This window comes from Mesocricetus auratus, unplaced genomic scaffold (assembly GCF_017639785.1).
Source record: "Mesocricetus auratus isolate SY011 unplaced genomic scaffold, BCM_Maur_2.0 Super-Scaffold_6730, whole genome shotgun sequence".
Lineage (NCBI taxonomy): Eukaryota > Metazoa > Chordata > Mammalia > Rodentia > Cricetidae > Mesocricetus > Mesocricetus auratus.
In genome coordinates this window covers 817,131-842,346 of record NW_024429184.1, presented here as the reverse complement: position 1 = coordinate 842,346, position 25,216 = coordinate 817,131, and the positions used below count along the sequence as shown (strand labels likewise).

The following is a 25,216-nucleotide window of genomic DNA, read 5'->3' as shown; positions in this document are numbered from 1 at the left end:
CACAAATGCACGCCCACAGCAGTCGTTCTACCGGGAAAGCAGAGAGAACACAACAAGTTTAAACGTAACAGTAACTACCAAACTCCAGCCAAGTCCTCTCAACTTCCTACAAGTGGTTTGTGCAGAGAGCCCTGCGTGTTGGGGGGGCGGTGGCAAGGAGCTAGAGTCCTTCACAGAAAAAGAAATGCCGCTTTCAGGGTGAAAACATAGGAAGAGAGACCAGTGTGTCACCGGATTCCTGGCTACAGAGGAAGGATATGACATATGAAGTTGCTGGGGAGCAGTTGAGGAAGTCACTGCTCAAGGAAGAATGTGCACGCGGCCTTGGAGTTTACGTGTCGATAGGAAGAAACGTGAACATCAGTGCAAGATCCCCCATAGCAGAAGAACCCTAAACTAGAACAGATGATTCGTGCTCAACCAAAGCACAAAACACAAAAGTGCTATTCAGCAACTGCACTTCACCCCAGGACTGAAGGGGGCGCTCTTAACCTGGCTAAGATCATTAGCTACCACTGCAGTCCGTGACTTGATAGACTGGCGTAGTCTCTGTTCAAAAGCAAGGTTTAATAACCAAAACCTTGCAGCTTGGACAAAGTATCCTTGTTTAAAAACTCACAAACGAAGAAAAAAGGATACACAACAAATAATCGTCTGATGATATGGAGAGAGTATCTCCAGTCAGAAAATCAAAACTAAGAACAGAAATGGACATAAAGTCGGAAGGAAATGAAACAGAAGTGACTGAATTCAGGAAATCAGTGAAGGAAAGGGGCAAGAGGGTGTTGGGAATAAAAGTTAAATGTCTTGATGTCTATGAAAAATATATGTGAATAAAGTTTAATAAAAGACAGTAGAGAAAGATTTTTTTTTAATTTTTTCTTTTCAAGACAGGGTCTGAGTATGTGACCTGGCTGGCCTCAAACTCATAGACATCTGCCTGCCTCTGCCTCCAAGAGCTGGAATTAAAGGCCTGGCTTAAAGTGAGGGTTCTTTCTTTCTTCCTTCCTTCCTTTCTTCCTTCCTTCCTTTCTTTCTTTTTAAAGCTCAAAAGATCAAAACTGAAGTGGCTGAAATGAAATACAGGCAAAAAGTCCAACATATGCATAACTAGGGCCTCCGAAGTGGGGAGAAAAACATTGAGACAGAATTGATATTTAAAAGTATAATTCAAGATAATCTTACAAAACTGAAAACATATTTGGATATAAACATTGAAATGATACTCTAGGTACCCAAGAAAGCTGAGTCAAAATGACCTCAAAACCTCCCCAAATACCATGATTACATTTTAAGGAAAAAGGAAAACTCTGCAGGCTTTCTACTCAAAGAAGTAAAAATAAATGAACCACTTCTCAGTGAAATGAAAAGATTAGATGTTTCTAAGCTTCATTCCCTAGAAACAATGGCAGCTCCCACCTCTTCTAATTTGTCTAAATTTTTACCATGCTCATTCTATAAATAGTTAAACACATATAAACATGTACATTCCCGCTGAAGACAGTGAAGAGAACACGCATGCTCTTAAACATACATGACGTGGCCTTAAGGAACCTGGAAGCAGCGTGGATTACTTTCCTAATGCAGATTCCTGAGGTGACCATGGATATCCGTGTTCAAGCCCTGACATTCAGCATCGCAAAGGTCAGTCCCATTGCTCAAGTGTGCTAAGGGTGACCACTTGCTTCCCGGCTACACTCATTCCACAAAGGGAAAGGCAATTCCTCACTCGTCCAACCTCAAGGAACAGTAAATACACAACCTGAGTGACGGGAAGCTACCATTCCTAGGGTCACATTTCCTATTGCACAGAGTTCCTGTGTTACAGGGTCACTGAGCAAACAAGACGCAGACTGCTGATCTCTGCAGCCTGTGGTATTTCATGTAGCCCTAGCTTCCAAGAAGTGGGTAATAGGTTGTCTGCCCACAGCCATTCAGCCCAAGACGGGTTGGATAAGCCCATTACATCTAAACCTCCTCTAATGTAACTTCACGATAGAATCTGTGTTGAAGGTCATCCTGGGAATCGCCCAGAACAGTGAAGATGATACTTTGTCTACTAAACCTGTGCAATCCCATGTGGAAAAGAAGGTCAAGACCTGGTTTCTCACGACAAAATGTGACTACACTGACTGGACAAAGAGCTGCCCCAGCTACACAGCAGCCGCGTCTCTGAATCAGGAATGCAGAAACAGAGGAAGTGGGTATTTGATCATCAGGAAACACGCGAGATCAGTCCAATTCCATTGCACTAGCTTCCTGGACATGAGCATATAGAAATGTTTTAGTCATTCCTCTCTCCTTCTCTCCCTCCATTCTTTCTCATATCTCTGCCTGCACGGGCCTTGCAGTTGCCCAGAAGTAGCTAAGTTGTTTGTAGCTGAAACAACACACCACCCGAGATGTGGTCTGGCAGAATCAGCAGGGCAGAGCTGGATTCTGGGTGCACACCTGTACCTACTGACTTGGAACTCCTGGGACAGAGTCTGTGAACTTGCTTTAATACCTCTCCTGGTGATCCCAAGCTTGCCAACTCCTGAGATGGACAGTGAGAACTGCATTCTCTTAAGTACAAAGGCCAAACTACCCACCCCCTACCCACTAAGAACAAAAGGGAAGCAGAAACAGAGGTCCCGGAAGACAGGGACACACCCTTCATTCTGTGGCTTCCTTCAGAGGGGCAGCGTCTTTCCCTGGATGCCCCAAAATATGACTATTAAGCCCAAAGAATTCAAGAAATGGTAGAAGGGGTCCAGCAATGTGCCTTAGGAGGACACTTGCCTATTTTGTGCAAAGTATTGGGTGGCTAGGTTCTCTAAGGAATATGAAGAAAAGGGAGGGAGGGAGGGAGGGAGGGAGGGAGGGAGGGAGGGAGGGAGGGAGGGAGGGAGGGAGGGAGGGAGGGAGGGAAAGAAATGGGAGAGAACTTGTGTCCCTCAGCATTGGCCAGGAATGGTGTGGTTAACACTGCTGACCTCCATGTGGCTTCTAGGAAAATCCACAAAGGAAGAGTTTCCAAGGAGCCCGAATGTCATTAGACCAATACTCTGAGTCAGGTTGTTGGATAATAATAATAATAAGATAATAATAATAATAATAAAAATCCAAGGAACCAGTGAACACAAAGCAGTTTTTAATATATCATTTCTACAGAAAAGACAAAAAATGGCCAAATCACTGATCTGGCTCATGGCAGTGGCTTTTTAAATCCTTAACAAATTTCTGTCATCTTCTCCTATAGTTTAGAAATTGTACCCCTTCCAAACTGCCCATCTCATAGACCTGGGACACAAAGCCTCATCCAGTGAACACACTAGGGCTTAAGGCTGCCCTGCTCACCTTTTTGGATCCTGGGCTCAGTCACATGGACCTTGTCTAACCCTCAGAGGCCTGAGACAAACAGACCCCTGCCTCCAGCAAGGGGAGAGAAGGAATGAATGCCTCGTGGAACTCCAATGCGCTCTAGCTTATCTCATATTGAGAATGGACCATAGCATTCTTTAAATGTGCCCATGCCCCTGTACGACCCAACCTCGGCCCTCTTGATTCTGCCAGGGACCAACGCAGCGGGCATGATATTCTGTTTCATGGAACGTTTCTCATTGTCTCTATCAGCATCCTCAGAGCCAGAGCCACTGTGAATTTGAACTCACGCTAAGGTTGCCTGGAATCCCCCACATGAAGCAGCATCTCCTTGCCGGGACCCTCCAGAAGCCAAAACACTTCACAAAGGGACTGACTGGAAAGATATCAGCATCCTGAACACAAAGCTAAGTTGGTAGTTTGTTAAAACTAGAACATGGGGCTCCTGACCCTGTCATTTATGCTCCCCACATTGTACCATTAAACCCTCCTATCTAATTTGTTGTCCTGAAGTAAAAAACGTAAAGGCGTCTGTGCCTACCTGTTAGTGCCGTTGTTATGGCTATTTGGGACGAGCGAGGCTCTGTGGTTCCCAGAAGTGTGACGTTTATTGTATAATCAGTGGCTGGGTACAGATCTAAACACACTTCCGGAGCTGGGTCTCTTGTTGTGAAGTTAAAGAAAGTTGTATGATAGAAGTTCTCCAGATACCACCTCTGACCCAGAACTTTCACCTGTCACAAGATGGAAAGTGAGCATTGCATTAGCTTCCTGTTGGCTTGCAGATTTCTAGACTATAAGCCAAGCATTCTTCCCACCAGCCTAGTCCCAGAGCTGCGTCAACCCCAAATAACACACTGAGACTCTGTTAGTTACAGTGCTGTCAGCCAATGTCCAGGGCTTCTCATTGGCTAGTTCTGTCTTAAGTATTAACCCATAATACACACACACACACACACACACACACACACACACACACACACACACACACACACACACATTTCTATAAGGTCTTATCTTACTGAGGATGCCAGCCTCATGCATCCTCTTTTTCCCGGGATCACATGGCAATTCTCTCCTCTTGACTACACTTCCCAGACTCCTCCTCAACTTCTAGGCCCCACTATCTTGCTTCCCTGTTGGCCAACAGTGCTTTATTTACCAAACAATAAGACAAACATATACCCAGTAGGACATCCCCCATCAGAGGTAGGACAAGAAACTTCCTTCTGTTGATCTTCTTAGGATTATCTGTAAGACACCGGTGAGCTAAACTGAGGTCAAGCTTTGCAAGGCCACTGTGCCTATGCTACCCATTTTTCCTCTCAGCCAGGTGTAGGACTAAGGTTAAATTGCATAACCAGTGACTGCTAGGAATAAACATATCTCAGATGGAGAAGATGACAGGGTATTCTAAAGCAATCCCTTGATGCTCACTCAAGTGAAGGGGACTGTACTGAAGCTACTAGGCAACATTCTTTCCATTTTTCTCATCATGACAAATCCACAGACAAGACCCACCGTGTAAGTACTTAAAGCAACAGTGCAATGCTATTTCCCTTGCTCCTTCCTTCCTGTCAGAGCTTGGTAAAAAGCTGATGACATCACACACACACTGCTGTCTGAATCATGCCGCTCAAGCAACAGCAAGCAAGTCACAAGGGAAACACTTTGGTGATGATCCCAGAGTGACAGGATCAAACTTCAGCAGCCAGGACACTTTATCTGGTGGATACTGCGAATTCAATGGTTCAGTTGAAGCTCCTGTCATCCGCTTCACCACCCTCCATCCCTCCTCATTACGTTCAGTTACTGGGCCTTCCTCACGGGTCATCCAAGATCTTGATAACTGGCTCATAAGATTCACCTCAGTCACGTCCTCCAACTCTCTTGGTATCCTTAAGGATAAACGATCAAAACTTGGCCTCAGAGTTCCTAGAGCTCAATGCTAAGAATGTCCTCCACTTCCTTCCAGCCATCCACTGCCATGCTTCAGGGTCTAGACAGCATCACTAGCAGAGACGATCACAAGATTTCGTGATGCCCTGTTCTTCTGGATCACTCTCCAATACAGGTAACACATCCATATGTGATATGAACAATGTGTGTATTCTCTTAGGCAGACAGGGTTTGAATGTCCACTCCCCCCCATGTATTTATCTATGTTTCATGTATTACATAAATGGATCCTTGACACATTAAAATTCAGTTTCTTTTTCAATTTTATTCTTCAATTAGTTTAGTGTAGTGTGTGTGTGCACGCATGTGTGTGTGTGTGTGTGTGTGTGTGCATGCACACATGTGCTCACCTGCCTGTGGATGTGTTGGATGTCTCCCTTTATTGCTCTGTACATTACTTTTTGAGACAGGCTCTCACTGAACCTTGAGCCCACAGATTCAGCTAGCCTGACTGGCCAATGGCCAAAGGGATACTCTTGACACATTTGTACCCAGCTCTTTAGGTAGCAATGGGGTCCAAACTCAGTTCCTGAGCCATCTCCCCAGCCAGCCCGAGGATCACTTGTTTTCTTTTTTTGTTTGCTTTTTGTTTTTTTGTTTTTTCAAGACAGGGTTTCTCTGTATTGTTTTGGAGCCTGTCCTGGAACTCACTCTGTAGACCAGGCTGGCCTTGAACTCACAGAGATCCTCCTGCCTCTGCCTCCCGAGTGCTGGGATTAAAGGCGTGTGCCACCACCGCCCGGCCACTTGTTTTCTTAACCAAGTCTCTGACTAGCTTTATAATAAAACACTTTCAGTACTAATTTGAAAAGCCATTCAAATAGAATAAGCTATTTGGGTCCCTGAATGTGTCTCTTGCCCCCATGGCTCTTTCCCACATGGAAACTTACTCACTTCATGCTTACAGTCCTCCAGTGGCTCCTCACAGACACTCATAATCAAAGCATGCAAGGCTCCAGCCAGTCACCACTTGGATCTTCACCGCCGCCCCCCTCCTGCCTACTCCTCTTTGCTTTGTCACGCTAGCCGCCGTCTGTGCACCCATGACTCCCTCCTTCACCCCTACCCCAGCTGATTCTTACGCATTTTCTATGACACAGTATAGTTTTTGCTTCTTAAAAAAAATCACACCTTGGCAGGGAGAGGTGGAGAGATGGCTCAGCAGTTAAGAGCATGGAGGACCTGGGTTCAATTCCCAGCACCCATACAGTGGCTCAAACCATGCAGAACTCCAGTTCCAGGGGATCTAACATTCCGCTTCTGGCCTCCATGGGCATAAGGCACACACATGGTACACATACATAACATGCAGACAAAACATACACGCTAAAATAAAACATGAATATTTTTAAAAATTACACCTGAGAATCTGCACCATGCACATGCTAACACCACACACACACACACACACACACAGAGTCCCATCCCATTATTTATTGCATTTCTATCAAAGACTCATACCGCATTACAGCTGCCTGTTTATTTGTGCATTCCTTTTTGTCTGAACTGAAACTTTCATGTCATAATATATGATATTCTCTTGCTAAATATTTATAGAATGAATAATTAATTTTAACTTTATTGCACACTGCCAGAGTTGCTAGGCACTAAACATGACATCAAAGTAAACCCGATTACTTCCTAAATTTGCTTATGATTTGAGTTTGGGTGTAGAAGAACACTGAAGTTAAATGAGAACCAGCAGCCACACAACGAGCTTTTTTAAAAATGCATGGCCAAGGTGTAGATTTGGAGGCAAAGTAAGACATAAATGTTAAGTGCGTTAAGTGTGAAATCGTAGGCGGGAAAATGATGGAACGTATACAGTACCACCTTTCAACCTAGTTCCTCCTTACGGCCATCTAACATGCATTCATCTCCAGAAATGGCATCCCAAGCAGTGCAGACAGTCCTTGCATCAGAAGTCTCTAAATACTCTGGCCCGTCCATTGGAGATAGCCCGCGCATTTTGTAAGCAGAGTAGTGGTTTTACTAAAGATACTGTAATGTAGACTTGATGCTAGGACACACCCCAAAGCATGGGCTCTGCAAAGGAGAGTCACAGTTCCGGGTAAAGACGTGTCTGATGAAGATTTTTAAGCTCAGGGGTAAGAGCAAGAGAGATGCTCAGGGAAAGAATAATGCATACCCATTATGGGAATGAATCATTCTATTCTTTGAAGAATTCTGTAACAGGTAAGAATAAGAGCCCATCTTACTTGGTACATTTGTTCCGATCCATCTTTCCTAGAATGCCTGTTCAACTTCAGACACGTTTCATTAAATACTGAAATATTGAGAATTCCACCATCTTCTAAGAGATCATCTTCTAGAAGACAAGAGAACATATAAAAAGGTCGAATCACCAAGGAGACGAATCATGGCTGAACATAAGTACAGCTGGGACATTTTTAAGGGCCAGTAGGGTATTTAACATGAAAACTGCTGCATTTATATTTGGCTTTACAGAATTAGACTCAAGTACTAGTTCTACAGTATATATATATATATATATATATATATATATATATGTGTGTGTGTGTGTGTGTGTGTGTGTGTGTGTGTGTGTGTGTGTGTGTGTGTGTGTGTTCTCAATTGCTCTCCACCTTATTCTTTGAGGCAGAGTCTCTCACTGAATCTGGAGGCCCCTGATGTCTCTGCCTTCCCAGTGCTAGAATTACAAGTGTGTTCTGCTTCTGCTGGGTGTTTTACATTGGATCTAGGGATCAAACTCAGGTCTACACGGCAGGCACTTTAACAACCAAGCCATTTCCCCAGCCCTTGTCTCCTTTCTGGTTTTTCATTTGTTCTGGGTTTGTTTTTGTTTTTAAGATTCATTTATTCTTCAGGCTGCAGAGATGATGGCTCAGTGGTGAAGAGCACCGACTGCTCTTCCAGAGGACCGGGGTTCAATTCCCGATATCCACATGGCAGCTCACACCTGTCCATGACTCCAATTCCAGGAGATCCGACACCCTCATACAGGGACATACAAGCAAGCAAAACACCAATGCACATAATATGAAAAAATAAGTAAATGTAGAGAAGATATGACCAAAATGTGTGTAATTATGAAACAATAAAATTTTAAAAAGATTTTCCTTTCATTTTATGAGTGTTTTCCCTGCGTGAATGCCTGTGCACCACATGCCTGCCGATGCCTTTGGAGGCCAGAAGAGGGCATCAGATCTTCCGGAACTACAGTCACAAATGGTTGTGAACTGCCACGTAGGTGCTGGGAACCAAACTCAGTTCTTCAGCAACAGCAACAAAAGCATTTATCCACTGAGCCATCTCTACAGGCCCCTCGTTTTGCTTTTTGAGACAGGGTCTCGCTTTGTAACCCTGGCCTCTTGCTAGGCAGCTCAGACTGGCCCTCTTACTCCTAATCCTTCTCCCTCACCCTCTCCCAACCAGGATGAGGGGCACACACACCACCACACCCAGAAGTGCATCTACTCCTGAGTTGTATGAACTTGGTGAAGTTCAGGAAGAGTTTCTGATGGAACTCTTTCATCTGCGGAATCAACTTATCCAGCTTGTTTTCCTACATCGTGGGCAGTTGGGAGAACTGAGTGAAATACTGCTGTAAACTACTAAAGCCATGTGACCTCCGTAGCAGGTAGGGGTACCATGCAGGTAGATGGGCCATGCTAAAATGCCCTGAAGCATATTGGGGGATACAGGTTTTGAGAATGAGGGGAACAGTGAGTAAAACTGTGGGTTGGGAACCTCAGGGCTGGTGCCTTCCACCAGAAAATGACCAGAAAGTAGACGACGTGGCAGAATTTATGCTCTCACAGCAGACAGAACTTCTCCAGCTCCTTAGCTGTGCTCAGCTAGGGCAATTAACAACCAGGAGGCAGGCTTGTTCTAACCATTATCTAGAAAAAGCCATCCCTACCTCCTGCAGGTGGAACGTTTCTGCAATCCTTTATTTTCTTCATGCTGTCAAACAGAAGAGACCCTCATGGGATGAATTAAAGAACTCGCTCCAAGTCCAGGCGTCATCTCTAAGGAAAAGCAAATTTCCTAACAAATAAGCCTTTACATTCTCTACTGTAAAGGGAAGCCTTCCCGCCAGCCTGGTTCCAGAGCCGCATCAGTCCCAAATAAACACACAGGAGGCTATATTAATTATGACGCTGTTGGCCTTGCTTGTTTCTTACTGGCTAGCTCTGACTTAAGTATTTATCCCATAATTGTTAATCTAAGTATTTCTCTTACCGGAGAAATTTCTGGGCTTCCTACCCCATGGTGGTTACATCTTGACTTCCTGTGTTTCTCCTACCCAGAGTCCTGCTGGACTGCTAGTCCCACCTATCTTGGTTCCCTATTGGCCAACAGTGCTTTATTGACATATACAAAGGACTTCCCCAACACTCTACCAATGAAAAGGAGTAGTTTGCTTACTTGTTTTCTTTCTACAGTGCTGGGGAGATCAAACCCTCACTCCCCACTGAGCTACATCTACGCCCCAAACATCTACCAGGGAGACTCTCTTTTACAACCACTTTTAATATGTAAGTCTCCTCTGCGAGTCTGTGTCACCAAAGAAATATTCATGATAACGGCAAATTATCCCAGTCAAAAATCAGGATTGCCCAAAGCGTTCTCGATATTGCTAACACATCCAGCACAAGGCAATTAGCTGAGAGACTGTAACCGGGACATGTGAAAATACAGTTCTAAGAATGTGAAGACCTGTCATAGCTCCTTTATCTTCGAAGTGTTTAAAGTTTTCAAGAGGACGTGGGGGGGGGCGACCGGAGCAGCCACAGGATTTTGAGAAGCACCACATGTATATATGTGTATGAAACGCATGGAAGAAACAGCACATACTGTCTGACAGCACACTAACAAAACCCAAGCAGAAATGCTGTCGGCAAGTCCCCGTGCAGCACAGCCGTTATATCTAAATTCAGAGGAGGGTGGTGCTGGGAACAAAGGCATCTGGCTTCTGCTTCCCACGCCCACTCCTGACAGAAGTGACTGAGAATAACTAAAAATGGGTCAAAATTTGCATCTGGGTCGGAAGGAAAGGTTGGTTGCCATATGCAAGGCAGACACACGGAGACATCTACACTTAGCCCAGCGTGGAAGAGACCACGCTATGGGAGGCTCAGAGCAACCTACCTCCCAAGCAAACGTGCATCATCTCTGAATTGCAGAGGGAGGACTAGAGAACTTGAGCCTGTGGAGGGATGTAGGCAGGCCACAGGACAAGCCAGTGATGAGTGTCCATCAGCCCCCAAATCTAACTGCACGTCAGAACACACAGACACTCTAGAGGGTGGTGGACCCCTATGGGGTGTCATAAAGCTCACCAGGCAATTCTCCCAGCCAAGGACTAATCCAGTCCTGCTTAACTTCCGTGACAGATGAGATCTGGCACATTCTAGGTGCTCCAGCTGTAGGCTCACCTTGCAATTCAGAGAGGAAGCCAGGGCAAAAAACGTGTATTCACTACCATCGCTAAGGCCAATGGTCATTCCTTAGCACGCTGGAGAGTCAGCGACAAGGAAGGACATCTAAGTGGAGACCCCAGAGCCCCATGTGACAAAAACCCACGGGTTGACAGGACAGCCTGACTCTCTGCTGTTTTAGTAGGGTGCCACTGCATACTGAAGCCAGGCAGTGACCAGTGCTCAGCAAGTCAGAGGTAACTTCTAGCCTAATTTTGTCCTTATTATGATCCGCACATAAACTGCCCAATGGGGAGTGGAATTTTCCCATGAAACAATAATGCTACACCAGATACAGTGGGACCCTTTCACATAGTAATCACACCACACCAGCTACAGCAGGAACAGGCAGGAGGAAGTACAGCAGGGGCAAGGGGCATTCTGGGGACACTCCCCCCCCCCCCAGGGAGTTGCCTCTCCAGGGTTTTGGACATCACAGCTTTGCTATTTGGTGAATTGAGCCCCATAAGCTCCATTGCTGACTGCTGCTCCTCTAGCATGGCCACGGACACCGTGCAGAGCCGGCCCAAGACTAACTGCTTCACAAGTGAGCAGAACAAGGGACTCAGAAATTAAACTCGGGGAGGTCCCCGCAGCTGTTCCTCAAAGGGGGCCAAGCTCACCCGACCTTCACAGGGAGGTCTCAGATAAGCACACTAACATGTTCCTGTGAAAAGTAAGGTCAAGGGGACCGATGTCCATCCTATGAGGAAGCATCCGTCTAGACAGAGCTTTATCATCCCAGGATAAGTCATCTAGGAGCCTGGGAGATGATGGTTCTATCTTGCATTAAGGAGAAGAAGGCATGCTTACGAGCTCCGTAGTTTTTGTTGCTGTTGTTTTGTTGTTGATAGTAAGATCAAGCAGCACCCACCCATTCTGTACTTTCAATAACAATTTCTTAAAAACATCCAAAATGGTTCCAATGAAAGAAGAATGTACTTGAAAGAGGTAGAAATAAAAAAGAGAACTAGCTGAGATTTCTCACACACACTCCTCAAAGAGGAAATGAAAATGTATGACAACTTACAGTGCAACACACACACACACACACACACACACACACACACACACACGAGGCATAGTACACACTGCAGAAGGCAGAGGGAAAAGAATGTGAGCATTAAAAGGAGAGAAAAAGCCGGGTGTTGGTGGCGCACGCCTTTAATCCCAGCACTTGGGAGGCAGAGGCAGGTGGATCTCTGTGAGTTCAAGGCCAGCCTGGTCTACAGAGCGAGTTCCAGGACAGGCTCCAAAACAATACAGAGAAACCCTGTCTCAAAAAACCAAAAAAAAAAAAAAAAAAAAAAAAAAAAAAGGAGAGAGAAGAAGGTCCCACATAGATGTATTGGGGAAAAATAAAATGGGTTTGGGAAGAAGCAACAATCTTGAGAGGGAGATTTGGTGATGGAAATTGTTCCTAATGTGTGGACAGATTAAAGTCCCCCAGAGCACTGAGAAAACTGAGCCAGTGCCAGCATTCACATTCCTCAAACAGAAGCTGCTGGTCCTCACTGTTGAAGACTCAGTGCCTGCGACCAGGCCAGGCCGTCAGTCAGCACTTACTATGTACATGCACACATGTCTAATGGCTTAACTCTACAGCTAAAGGAAGTGTTTTTGATATCCACACTGAAAATCAGATTGCCTCATAGGATTAAAAACAGGGAGGATGGGGGAGCTTGAGGTATAGCTGGATGCTAGAGCTGATGCTTGGCATGTTCGAGACCCAAGGTTTACTTTTCAGGAACTCCCCGACTCCCTAAAAAAGACAGAAAGTCACACCTTCTCCCAACCGCCCCCCCCATTAAGACTTTACATCCCAAAGCCAATGTGATCTGTTTACAGAATTCTTAAAACAAGTTTATCATTCAAGAATGTATTAGCATTGTTTGAGCATTAACACTGGTAATCAGAGAAACATACAGTCAACCAGACAGGCAGTAGTGGCGCAAGCCTTTAGTCCCAGCACTCAGGAGGCAGAGGCAGGGGATCTCTGTGAGCTCAAGGCCAGCCTGGTCTACAAAGCAAGTTCCAGGACAGCCAGGACTGTTACACAGAGAAACCCTATCTCTAAAAAATAAAAAAATAAAAAAGTGGCCAAATGTAGAAGAAAAACAAAACCTGTACTGTCCAACTCACTGAAAAAAGAAAAGCATGGAGGTGACAAAAAGAAAAGAAACAAAGACATGGGAAAATGGAAAAGAAAATGTTAGAAGGGAAATCATATCCAGGAAGCAATAACGGAAGCCTGTTCATTTATCTGCTCAAATACCAGCCTTTCCCCAGAAATGCTCTGTGTGTCCTGACTCCTAGAACTGGCCACAGTAGCCTCACCCAGACATCTTTTGAGAACAGTTAACAGCATGTTGTGAAAAAGCAAAATCACAAAGAAATGAGACAGTACTGCATCCAAGTATAATGTGAGGTAAAGGGATGTTAAGCGGATAGAGTGAGCCATTTGCTGCTAGTGGGAGGCTCTGTCCGTGTGTCAGGAACACTGAAGACTGTAGCATCAAATCATGCAGGGGAAACCAACTAGCATCTACAAGAGAAATGGGAGAACACGGAAAACAACCACTGAAGTCCTAGCTGATCTAGTAACTCAGACTTGAGGCAGAACTCACTCCACCTACATGCCAACACTCTACACTGTTACCCAGAATCCACTGCAATGAAAACAGCCTGACCAAGCAGTAAGGTCCACACAGGTGCCCATGACCCCATAAAGCAAGTTAAAATGTAATAAGTCTAGAAATTATCATTGAAATGAAATTATTAAGAAGAAAAGGCCGGGGGGGGGGCGCAAAGAGGTGGCTCAGTGGTTAAGAGTCCTTGCTACTCTCCCAGAGGACCTGAACTCAATTCCCAACATCCACTTCAGATGGTTCAAAACCATCTGCAATGCCAGCTCCAAAGGATCCAAAACATAAAACAAAAACAAAATAAATATAATAATAATAATAATAATAATAATAATAATAATAATAAGAAGAAGAAGAAGAAGAAGAAGAAGAAGAAGAAGAAGAAGAAGAAGAAGAAGAAGAAGACTACTACGACAAGAGGTGTGGCAAGGAGTTTAGTAGAAGAGACAGGAGATGATCAACAAAAACAAACTGTAAAAATACCATAAGGAAACAGGTAACTTCATATACAAATTTAAATATGAATGTATGTATACATTGTGGTAGTTTGAATGAAAATGGCCCCCATAGACTCATAGGGAGTGGCATTATTAGAGGTATGGCCTTGTTGGGGTAAGTTAGTCACTGGGGGTAGGTTTTGAGGTCTCAGAAGCTTAAACCAGGCCCAGTGGCTCACACTCTCTTCCTGCTGCTTATAGAGCTTGATGCAGGACTCTCAGCTACTTCTCCGGTGCCATGTCTGCCTGTGTGCCACCATGCTCCCTGCTGTGATGATAATGAGCTAAACCTCTGAACTGTAAGCCAGCCCCAGTCAACTATCTTCCTTTATAAGAGTTGCAGTGGTCATGGTTTCTCTTCACAGCAATAAAACCCTAAGACATGAATGCATGTGTGTATGTCTGTCACACTAAGAGTGTGATGTGATACAATTATACTTAATTCTTAAAAGAGGAAATCAACACAGCAATTGGACAAGTAATGAAAGTAAGAGCAAGGAGGACCTATATTACCATATTTTAAAAATAATTATGTATCATGTGTGTGTGTGTGTATGGGGAGTGTAAATGTGTGTGTTTGCTTGTATCTGTTTGTGATGTGTGTATATGGTTGATCTGGTGTGTGCATGATGTACAGCTCCCCCATTCATTTGAGAGGAAGTAGCATACCTTGACGGTGAACTCAAACAACATGATGTGCAGAACCTGGGAACACAGAGTGACAGACTCTTGCATTGGTGCATAAATCAGCAAAGACTGAAGCAAAAGCAGAGGATATCTGCTTCCAGCCAGTGTGACCTCATACAAGCCCAATCCTCACTGGGTTAACCTGCAACCGTAACCTAATTCCACCTAAAATTTCCAACAAAACAGAGCAACGCAGACACACTGCACACCCAGTGTCAGTCAAGCCCTATGATCCTTATCTATCAGCTTTATTTTAGTTTGCATTCCAAAATCTGGAAAATTTAATAAACAGCATCAAAGAACAATAACTCACTTACAAGTACAACTTCAAAGGTAAGTTTGATTTGGGAATCTACAAGACTCCGACGTAGACTACTGCTTTCATTGTATCTTGAAAATAAAGTCTCCAGAAGTTCAGATATACCTATACCTATATTCCCTACACCTCCCTACACCATAACTCTCACAGTTACGATACAAAAGTCACATTTTTTTCCTAGTGGAAAAATCATTTGGAGGGCAATCAGGTATTTGTAAGAATGACTGTCATTCCAACTCAGAGACAGATGCGCTTGAAGTCCTGTGATGGCCTCTCCAAGGAGACACATCCCCGAAAGCCCACAAGAGCCCATTCACTACAATTTCCCCCCTAGTGACGTATCAACTCCTTATCTTTTCTTCACATTATATACCTGAAGTAAAATAATTTTTCATTCATTGAAAGTCCTAAGACCTGGGCTGGAGAGATGGCTTAGAGGTTAAGAACACTGCCTGCTCTTCCAGAGGTACTAAGTTCAATTCCCAGCAACCACATGATGGTTCACAACCATCTATAATGAGATCTGATGCCCTCCTCTGGCCTGCAGGCATACATGCAGGCAGAGCACTGTCTACATCATAAATAAATAAATCTTTAAAAAATATAGAGTCACAGATTAAAAAACAATAAAAAAAAAAGTCCTAAGACCTGAAGCGGCCAAGGCCATGCTTGACGTCTGTGGTCCATGTTGCTACCAAAGGCCAGAAGGTTGTCCATATTTGTGCCACCACCTGAAGCCATATTGATGTCTGTGGTTCCTGCTGTCACCAGAAACTATGTGGAAGTTCGTGATCCTTGCTGCCTCCGACTATAAAGGGCAAGGAAGCTCCTTTTGCAGTGGTATTGATGACTGCAGACTCACAGTTAAGACAGACATAGGGCCGGGCGTTGGTGGCACAAGCCTTTAATCCCAGCACTCGGGAGGCAGAGGCAGGTGGATCTCTGTGAGTTCCAGACCAGCCTGGACTACCAAGCGAGTTCCAGGACAGCCTCCAAAAAGCCACAGAGAAACCCTGTCTCGAAAAACCAAAAAAAAAAAAAAAAAAAAAAAAAGACAGACATAGAAGGCTTCTGTGACAATCCCTCTCCCCCATCCCCACCCCCAAATTAAAACCAAAGAAAAAACAGTCTAGACAGGAAGGCGTTGAAGAGAACTCTTTAAAACTGTGATGAGCATGCTGAAGTGTGGCTGTCCACAGTTGATGGCTTCTGGCAGGGGCTGGCCACTGGGAGTTTGACCACACTCCAGTGAGTACATGGACAACTCAAAGTGGACTTTCTCCTTCCCCCCCCCTCCCCCTCTCCCTTTCTTCTTCTGTTTTGGGGGAGGTGACAAGGGTGGGGGTATTATGTGACAAGGGTGACAAGTGAATGTGATTGGGTGTATTATGTGAAATTTGCAAGCAATCAATTAAAATAATTACGTCAAAAAAAGGTCCAAAGATGCCTAACTTTATAGTTGGTCTTATATCATTTCAATAGGCAAACTGTCTTATTATTTCTCCCTGATCTTGGGTTGTCATCTCACAGTGCATGGTGACATCAGTATCTGAGGTAGGTTTTCTTAATGGGACATCAAACAACTAGTTACAGTGTAACTCATTTAAAGTAACAAATGGCACCAATTGCTACTCAAAGTTTGTAAAGTATTATTAAATATACATTCTCTTCTCAATTAAGTGGTTTTTTTGGAGGTGGGTTTTTTTGTGCATATGTGTGCATACACACATGTATGTAAGTGACCACAGAGGTCAGAAAAGGACATTGGAACTCCTAGAACTGGGGATGCAGATAGTTGTGAGCTGCCACATGGGTGCTGGGAACCAACTCTCTGCAAGTACAGTAAGAACTCCTGTGGGGGGGGGGAGTTAGTGGGAGGGCATGGGAGGAAGGAAGGGGAAGGGAGAGGGACCTGGGATTGACATGTGAAGCAACCTTGTTTCTAATTTAAATTTAAATTTAAAAATTAAAAAAGAAAGGAAGAAAGGAAGAAAGGAAGAAAGAAAGAAAGAAAGAAAGAAAGAAAGAAAGAAAGAAAGAAAGAAAGAAAGAAAGGAGAAAGAAAGAACTCTTGTCTACTTCTTGTCTACTGAGCCATCTCTCTGGCCCTGCAACCTCTTGGTAAAAAAGAATTGATGAGCTATAGAAATAACTTAGTTGGCAGAGCTTGCAGCACAAGTCAGAACATCTGAGTTCAGATGCCCACACATCTTACTCTAATTGTGTCGTATTTTTAACCCTGTGACAACTACATGCTTATGTTTGTATATGTTTGTGCTTTTGTGTGTGTGTGTGTGTGTGTTATGTGTGGTATATGTAAGCCAGAAAGCAACACTGGGTGTCCTGGCTCCCTGATTTGGCTAGCCTGGCTGGTTGGCCAGCAAGCCCCAGGGATCCTTCTGTCTGTCTCTGTTGAGATTTCAGATGCATAACCACTCAGGGCTTTTAACATGGGTTCTGGGGAATCCAGACCCAGGTCCTTGTGCTGTGTGCCCAGCACTTAACCAACTGAGCCACCACCCCAGCCCTTACTTCTCCTTCTCATCCTCCTCTTTCTTTTACACAGGGTTTCACTGTGCAGCCCTGGCTGGCCTGGAACTCACTATGTAGACCCTGCCGGCCTCAAACTCACAGAGATCCATTTACTTCCACCTACAGAGTGCTAGAGTTACAGGTGTGCACCACCATGTCTGACAACTATTCCTACTGCTTAATGCTCCTTTGGGTCCACTCCCCCATTTACCAATATGGACCTTTCTGCACCCGAGGGCTGCCTCCTGCTCCCGCTTAACCATTCTGGACCTGACTCCCCGGCCAGAGCAGCTCATAGTAAATGAAGAGGTGACCTTCAGCCTCTGTTGCTCCCCTTCCTTGGTCTTCCTAGCAAACATAAGCTGTGAGACCTGCTACTCCCTGCACACCTGCAAATCCATGACATCACCATCTGATGTCCTGTCTGTTACCGCCTACTTCTCTCCCAGGACTCGACTGAGAGACAGTCGTCAGTGCCACTCATCTGGATGACAACAGAGTTAACAGTCTATCCTCCTATGGCTCTGGCTCTACCCCAGGAGCAGCCTCATTCCTCCACTCACGCCAGCGGAAGTCCCCTGCCCTGCCGGTTTCCCACATCCTGTGCTCAGAATTCTCCAGAAGGACATGCCACTTCCCTTCCACCTACCAGCCGTCTGGAAACCAAGGATGGCGAGCACAGAGCGCCGGGGAGGGGCTGCAGAAATGCTCATGGTGTAATTGGCGCCTTGTAGGAGGTGAAGGCACACTTCTGGGGTCCTGCTGTCTGTGGTCACATTGACCGTCTCCTCACGAATGGGTCCTACAGCATCTGGCTGCTGTCTTTCGATGTGTATCTTTAGAAGAGGAAAGACAAGAGAATCCTGACTCCGGTCAGACCAAGACTTCGTGGTGCTAGGTGCTGTCTCTCTGCTGACTCATTTCGGACACTGTGTAACCGTGGAGAAGAGATTGGTCCATCTCTACCATGAGGACAGGGTCTAATCATCCCTGGGACCAATGGGTCCTAAGCTATGATGGACGTGAGAACTCTATTTGGGAGTGCTCTTCTGACTACAATAAGGAAAGGAGGTCCCAGTACAAAGTCAGCACACGCTCCCAGCCTTGCTCAGGGAGAAAGGGACAAGTTATTGGAAACAAGCAATAGGAGGGTGCCAAACATAAATGCATGCTCCACAGTCACACTCTATTGGATGATACATGCATTAAAACTAAAACCTGCATATGTCTTTTTAAAAAATCCCATCCACTTTTTAAAGGGGCATTGGAACTGGGAAACAATTGAACTGATGAAGCGTCTTCCCATTTCTCATTCAAACCATATGGTTGGTAGGTGGCAGCATTAAGCAGTATGATTTGGGGTTGCCCCTAGTTATGGAAACCTCATCATTTTACCTTCATGGTTACTTATATAATAGCACATAAGACCCACAAAAGAAAATGATTCTTTTCTAGTGAGGGGAGGTTACAAGTATCTTCTAAACTTGTCTTAGCTTTGTGTTGGCTCTAACTGAAATGTCAACGGGTGTTTTCAAGAATCTTGGCTTAAGGAGGTACCCCAGGAAAGTTTGCAGAATGAAGGAAGTTCACCCAGACTTGAGCATGCAAGCAAACCTCTACGCCAAGTGATTGGCTGTGATGTTTCTTAAGTTAAAATAGCCGTGGCTTGTTATTATTATTATTTTTTGTTTTGTTTTTTCGAGACATGGTTTCTCTGTATTGTTTTCGAGGCTGTCAGTCCAGCCTGGCCTCGAACTCACAGAGATCCGCCTGCCTCTGCCTCCCGAGTGCTGGGATTAAAGGCGTGTGCCACCACCGCCCGGCCGTGGCTTGTTATTATACAGTTGCAAATAAATGTGATTTCACTTTATGTGACTGGAGGGAGAGAGAGAGAGGAAGGGGTCGGGAGGGGAGAGGGAGGGAGGGGCAGAAGGAGGGGTGAAGCTCCTATGCGGGCCACACCCTCCTGGCTCACACTCCCATTTCTGCATTGTCAGGGGAAGCAGCTCTCTTCACTCACCATGTACATGACCTTAGAGTTTATGCTCTCTGGGCTTATTTGCCACCTCACGCAGGTGTCATTAAACACAGACGCATCACGGATTTCTATCATTATTTCTAGAATAGAAGGAAAAGAGAAAAGAATTGACTCATGAGCTGCATCAATGGGCTTCGGGGAAACCCTGGTGGACTCTGTGCATCTGTCCAGCTGGTGTCTCCCCTGCTCTCCCGTCACACCGTGATTCGGCTGCAGAATTGAGCAATCCGAGCAGCCCCAGATGGTACATCATGAATGAGCCTGGCCCACTGCCTGGCCAGACAGAAAAGGAAAAGATTGCTGTCTGCCTGAGGGTGGGGAAGAACTCCAACTGTGATTAGCCTGATGGGCCACTGGATGCCACTGGTGTTCCGTCAGGTTAGGCTGGAGCAAGGTTCAGAACTGAGCTCCCGATTGGACGCTTCCTTAAAACCACACATGGGAGATGAGCCTCTGCCTCCCTCATCTTACCCTGGGTGGCAGGGCATCCATTCAAGCCACTGCTGTTCCCCAAAAGGGAAATGGCACATTCACCATGCAGGGTGACTTTTCAGGAGACTCTTGGGGTGAACTGAGGAAGTTCTCCATAGAGTCCCTGATCACCCTGGGACCGCTCTAGCAGAAACCATGCAATCTTGATCTGCTGAGAAGCCATGATTTCTCTGTGTTCTGCTTATTCTAAATAACCTGCATTTCTATCCCGTGTGATGAATCAGGCAATGTGGGAAAACGTGAGGGTTCCCTTGACTGACAGTTTCCAACGGACCCAGCCAGCCAACCACTTATAAAGCTGTTCAGCCTGGTGTGGGGAAAAGCTACCTTTTCGTTTCTTTTTTCTTTTTTTTTTTAATTAAGACAGGGTTTCTCTGTGGCTTTGGAGGCTGTCCTGGGACTAGCTCTTGTAGACCAGGCTGGTCTCCAACTCACAGAGATACACCTGCCTCTGCCTCCCGAGAACTGGAATTAAAGGCATGCACCACCACCAATGCCCGGCCGTTTTCATTTCTTAAAATCAAATTTCCCACAGATATGCAAAGTGACTTCTATTTGCAAACGATGGGATCTTATTTGCATACACTGCTAAGGAAATAAAACTTTAAAAAAAATTGAAGGCTAAGAAAATAGTTCAGCAAGGTTGAGGGACGCGAGGCTGATAGGCGTTTCTGTAGAGGAGAAATGGATGGTTAAGGAGAACCGATGTGACTTCTTTTGCAATAGAATCAAAAAGGAGGAAAAACGAAACACCTTTAAGGTAGGCATCGCCCGATCGTCCCTGGAGACAAGAATTCTCATTTCGTCCGAAAGGAAAAGGAGTGTTCCACGGCCCTGTCCCAACTCTCCTGTGGAGCCAGACTTCCCGTGGGTTCCTGGGTCTAGTGCGTGCCATTCCTGCGGGCACTTTGACGACACGACTGTGCCGTGCCTCCTGGTCCGGGGCTTCCCCGGGGCTTCCAGCAGCACATACAGCCTGGGAGGGGAGAGAGGGCAAACCGTCTGGGGACAGGAGCTAGTGGACCAGTTGGCGCCCTTTCCTCAGAACGCCATACTAGCAGTGGGGCAAGTCCCTCCTACCAACGGGAGACCTGGGCGCTGTGGCATCCTCTCACGCCGGTTCTTTCTTTTCCTTATTACACCCCCTCCTGGTCACCAGTTCCGCCTCCTGGGATTTTTACTCCATGCTACATAATAATACAAACCCCTGGTTCTGTTTTTGGAGAAATTCAAGCTAAGACCTGCGTCAAGATGAGAAGGGGCTGCTTGCCTGGTAAGTATGAAGGCGTGGGCCCTCAGGACCAAGGTTTGTTTGTTTGCTTGCTTCTTTTTGCTGTGGTTAGCCTGACAGGTCCCTGGTGATACCACTGGTGTTCCACTCCAGGGAGATTGGAGCAAGGCCGAGAATCAGGTTCAGTGTCACATGCTTATAACCCCAACACTAGGAAGGCAGAGACTGCTGTATCCCTGTCCCATATAGTAGGGAAGATCCAAGCCAGTGATAGACCTCATTTCAAGTTTGGTTCCCAGCTCCCACAGCAGACAGTTCACTACCACCTATAACTCCGGCTCCAGGGGATTCGATACAGGCACCAGAAATGATCGCACACTCATAAGGACACACAAAAATTTAAAAAAAAACAGCAAAACAGCTCCTGTGAACAATATCCAAGGTTGACCTCTGGCCGTGCTTGCGTGCGTGCGTGCGTGCGTGCGTGCGTGCGTGCGTGTGTGTGTGTGTGTGTGTGTGTGTGTGTGTGTGTGTAAATGAGAACTATTTACCTTGGGGATAGCATTCCTCTAACTAGCCCCTGTTCCTTCACTATAGTAATTCTCTTCTCAGCCACCACGAGGGAAAAGGAGCCTGAGCCTTAAACACCTGCAGAGCTAACTCAGTTGTCTTGTACAGAACCAAGGTCAAAACTGGATTCACCTGGTCTACTGATCTCTATGCCCATCAGTGCTTTTATACATTTAGTATATCATCCCATCCTGGCACTACCTAGGTTCTGCGTCCCACCGCACCTGTTTTTGGATAAATCCAAGCTGTCTATTAATAACTGAGAATAAATTGAGGCAGAGAAGAAAACATAGATCTCTGTAGAGATATATCAGAGTATCAGTTATGAAGCCTAAAAAAAAAAAAACCCAGGCCGGGCGGTGGTGGCACACGCCTTTAATCCCAGCACTCGGGAGGCAGAGGCAGGCGGATCTCTGTGAGTTCGAGGCCAGGCTGGACCAAAAGCCTCCAAAACAATACAGAGAAACCCTGTCTCGTAAAAACAAAAAAATAAATAAATAAATAAAACAAAAAAAATCCATAGGTCTCTACATCAATGATAATGTGAAAAAAAGAATCCAGTTGCCTGAATGAATAAGCAAAGAAATGTGAGGACCCTGCTGGTTCACATCCTAGGGTAGCAAAGATGATGTTGACACCAGTGTACCAGACTGAACAAACTTCAATTTTTTTTTGTTGTTTTTTACGAGACAGGGTTTCTCTGTATTGTTTTGGAGGCTTTCGGTCCAGCCTGGCCTTGAACTCACAGAGATCCGCCTGCCTCTGCCTCCCGAGTGCTGGGATTAAAGGCGTGCGCCACCACCGCCCGGCACAAACTTCAATTATTAATGTCCACTTCTGCTGCTGCCCTTCAAAACCCCCAGAACTTTCAACATCTCTACATCTCTGCTCACTCATACAGCCTTCTGATGATAACTCAGCAGCTGGTCCAGGGGAAACAGAAGTTCCCTGCACCCAGCTTCTCCCTGAATTGCCAATAAAGCAAACAGCCTTCCTACTTGGATTGCCTGTGTCACTCAAGTAGAGATTAGAAAAGGGTTTCCTTTCCTGTTCTTCCTTTCTGCTCATTCACTATGACAACTGTAAATGACGTCTCGAATATGCCATCTGCCTCTCGCTTGTGCCACGCTCTGCACAGATGGGACCCAGATCTGATTATAGAGATGCCAGATATTCCACCCCAAAGAGAAGCCGGAGCAAAGTTGGTGACTCTTCCCACCATGTACCTACAAACAAGAGGAAAAGATGTTTTTATTAAAAAAAAAATGTTAACTGTCTGCATCGACGCTGCCCTTTGAAAATACGACACTTGTATGCCAATTTTAACCATGCCGGTAACTGGGGAAAAAACACACACACAGGCTGACAAGATGGCTCAGTGGATAAAGACATTTGCCAACAAGCGTGCTGACCTGAGCATGATCTTGACGCCCACAAGCTGTCCTCTGCCCTCCACGTGTGCACAGTGGCATGAATGCACACACACACACACACACACACACACACACACACACACACACTCAAGCGTCATAAAAATTGAAAAGAAGGAAGAAAGAAAGGAAGAAAAACCACGTGGGAAAAGCCTTTGAAGCGACCTCCTTTTCCATTCACTGCTGACTATGTCCACAACTGCTACCCAGTGCCAAGCATCCTAATGCATCAAACACTGGGCTGCGAGGAACACTAGACCTCAGTTTTCCCCTCAAGAAGCATGTTACATAATGGGAGGGGCAAACACATGCGCAGGCAAATCCGCAGTTTGGTAGCATTACCACCGGCTCCGCGCTAACCTCGAAGGGTACAGAACAGGAAGGTAACAGCTCTCACCAGGGGGGACCCAGGAAAATCAGCCTTATGGAAGGCGCAGCCTTGGTAGATTAAGTGGCTGCAGGGTAGGGAGGGCATGCGAGCAGAAAGGACAGCAGGTCTTAATGCCATGCCAGAGGAAGGGTGAGGCAGGAGAGTAGCGAGGGGGGGGTAAAATGTCAGGCTTGCTTGTCGGAGTCAAGACAGGCATTCCTCCAAACAGAGACAGGCTGCGGGTAATGAGAGGGACAGCTTTCCGTTTGGAAGGAGGCACTGGAGGGCAGAAGAACCGGAGGTCATAAAACAGAACATAATGCTATTTACTCAATGACAACTATATGTCAGGCTCAGGCTGCTCTCGGCAGACTTGATCTCATTTTCCCAGCAGTCATAAGAAGCAGTAATAGAAACAGTAGGAATGAACACTTATTGAGTTATAACTGTGGACCGGAGAGTGTGCGCAGGTCTTTAACCTTCAAAATAACCCGACGACCAGACATCACCATGTCCGTTTTATAGACCTCAGGCTCGGGTGTTGAGGAACCCGCAAGGGATAGTCAGTATGAGGGAACCGAGTCTGGGCTCACAGTTAGACATGCTACACCCCACCAGTAGGAGCCTTTGCACTGAAGCAGACACTCCAGCAGGAGGTTAAGACATGAAATTGGGGTGCTGTATTATGAAACAAACAAACAACAAAGAAAAAACAGTTCTGAAGGAGACGAATGGGAGGTGAGGGAGCAGGAACAAAGAGGAGTCCAGGATGACCTGCCAGCCTTTGAGCCGGATGAAGGGCCCTTCACTGCTCTCCAGAGAAACACGAGCGGAGGCAGAGCCGGCCTGCAAGAGAGCGATGAACTGTGTTGAAGACGTGCTAGACATACGAGCTGTCTGCTAACTGTCCAATGGAAAAATAGCTTTAAAAGCGATGGATTTGTGGGTGGAAGCAGAAGACATGGGCGAGTGGAAGGGAGGAGGTCACGGGGAGGGGCTCAGTGGCAGAGCCCCGAGAAACACTGATGCCCATGGAGACCCCGGCAGAGCAGGGAAGGGGAAGGGGAGTGGCTAAGAGAAAGCACGCCCAGGAAGTGAAGGAAAGGAAGGGTGTGAAGGCGTGTCTTTCTTGAAAGCGGCCTCCCTTCATTCTCACTCAGCTCCCTCACTCCACCCAGGTTGGGTGTACCATGTCATTAAGGCGCGGGGGCAAGGTCAACCTCCTCTCTCCTACCCCTTATCATTTTTCCTTGATGAAATGCCCACTCAGTCACGCTTAGACGTGGGATTTGACATTGGGTCTATCCAGCAGTAGGGTACATCGGTATCTCCAATCTGACAAAAGGAAGGATCCTACAAAGCTTGACTATAAACAGTCCAAATCTTCCTTTCTTTTTGTTAAGTCCTAAGTCAAAGTCATGTAAAGTGAGTAAAAGCGGCATGCTTAGATTCCTAAAGTGAATGACATAGTTTACAGTGATATTTTGTGGCATGCGAATAAATGTTTATATGTTCATCGGGCATTAATTTTTGTGCACATTAGGAAAAAATACACCTAGCTCATCAAAGTCACAATATGCCAGATACTACTAAGAATTCTTGGTTGGTACATTAGAAC

At 45.7% G+C, this 25,216-nt stretch overlaps 1 protein-coding gene across 4 annotated transcripts in view; it reads right to left on the bottom strand.

Annotated features, from left to right (window-relative positions):
* Susd1 (sushi domain containing 1) overlaps nucleotides 1-25,216 on the bottom strand; it is a 116,360-nt gene that overhangs the window by 42,713 nt on the left and 48,431 nt on the right. For 3 of the 4 annotated variants that reach the window (XM_040737774.1, XM_040737780.1, XM_040737771.1), the window contains exons 7-10: nucleotides 19,488-19,585; nucleotides 18,117-18,303; nucleotides 7,542-7,651; nucleotides 3,905-4,097 (exon numbers count right to left, since the gene is read on the bottom strand). In XM_040737774.1, coding sequence (XP_040593708.1) covers nucleotides 3,905-4,097; nucleotides 7,542-7,651; nucleotides 18,117-18,303; nucleotides 19,488-19,585 — 588 coding nt within the window. The remainder of the gene's footprint in view (nucleotides 1-3,904; nucleotides 4,098-7,541; nucleotides 7,652-18,116; nucleotides 18,304-19,487; nucleotides 19,586-25,216) is intronic. The other variant, XM_040737783.1, reaches the window with a different exon arrangement.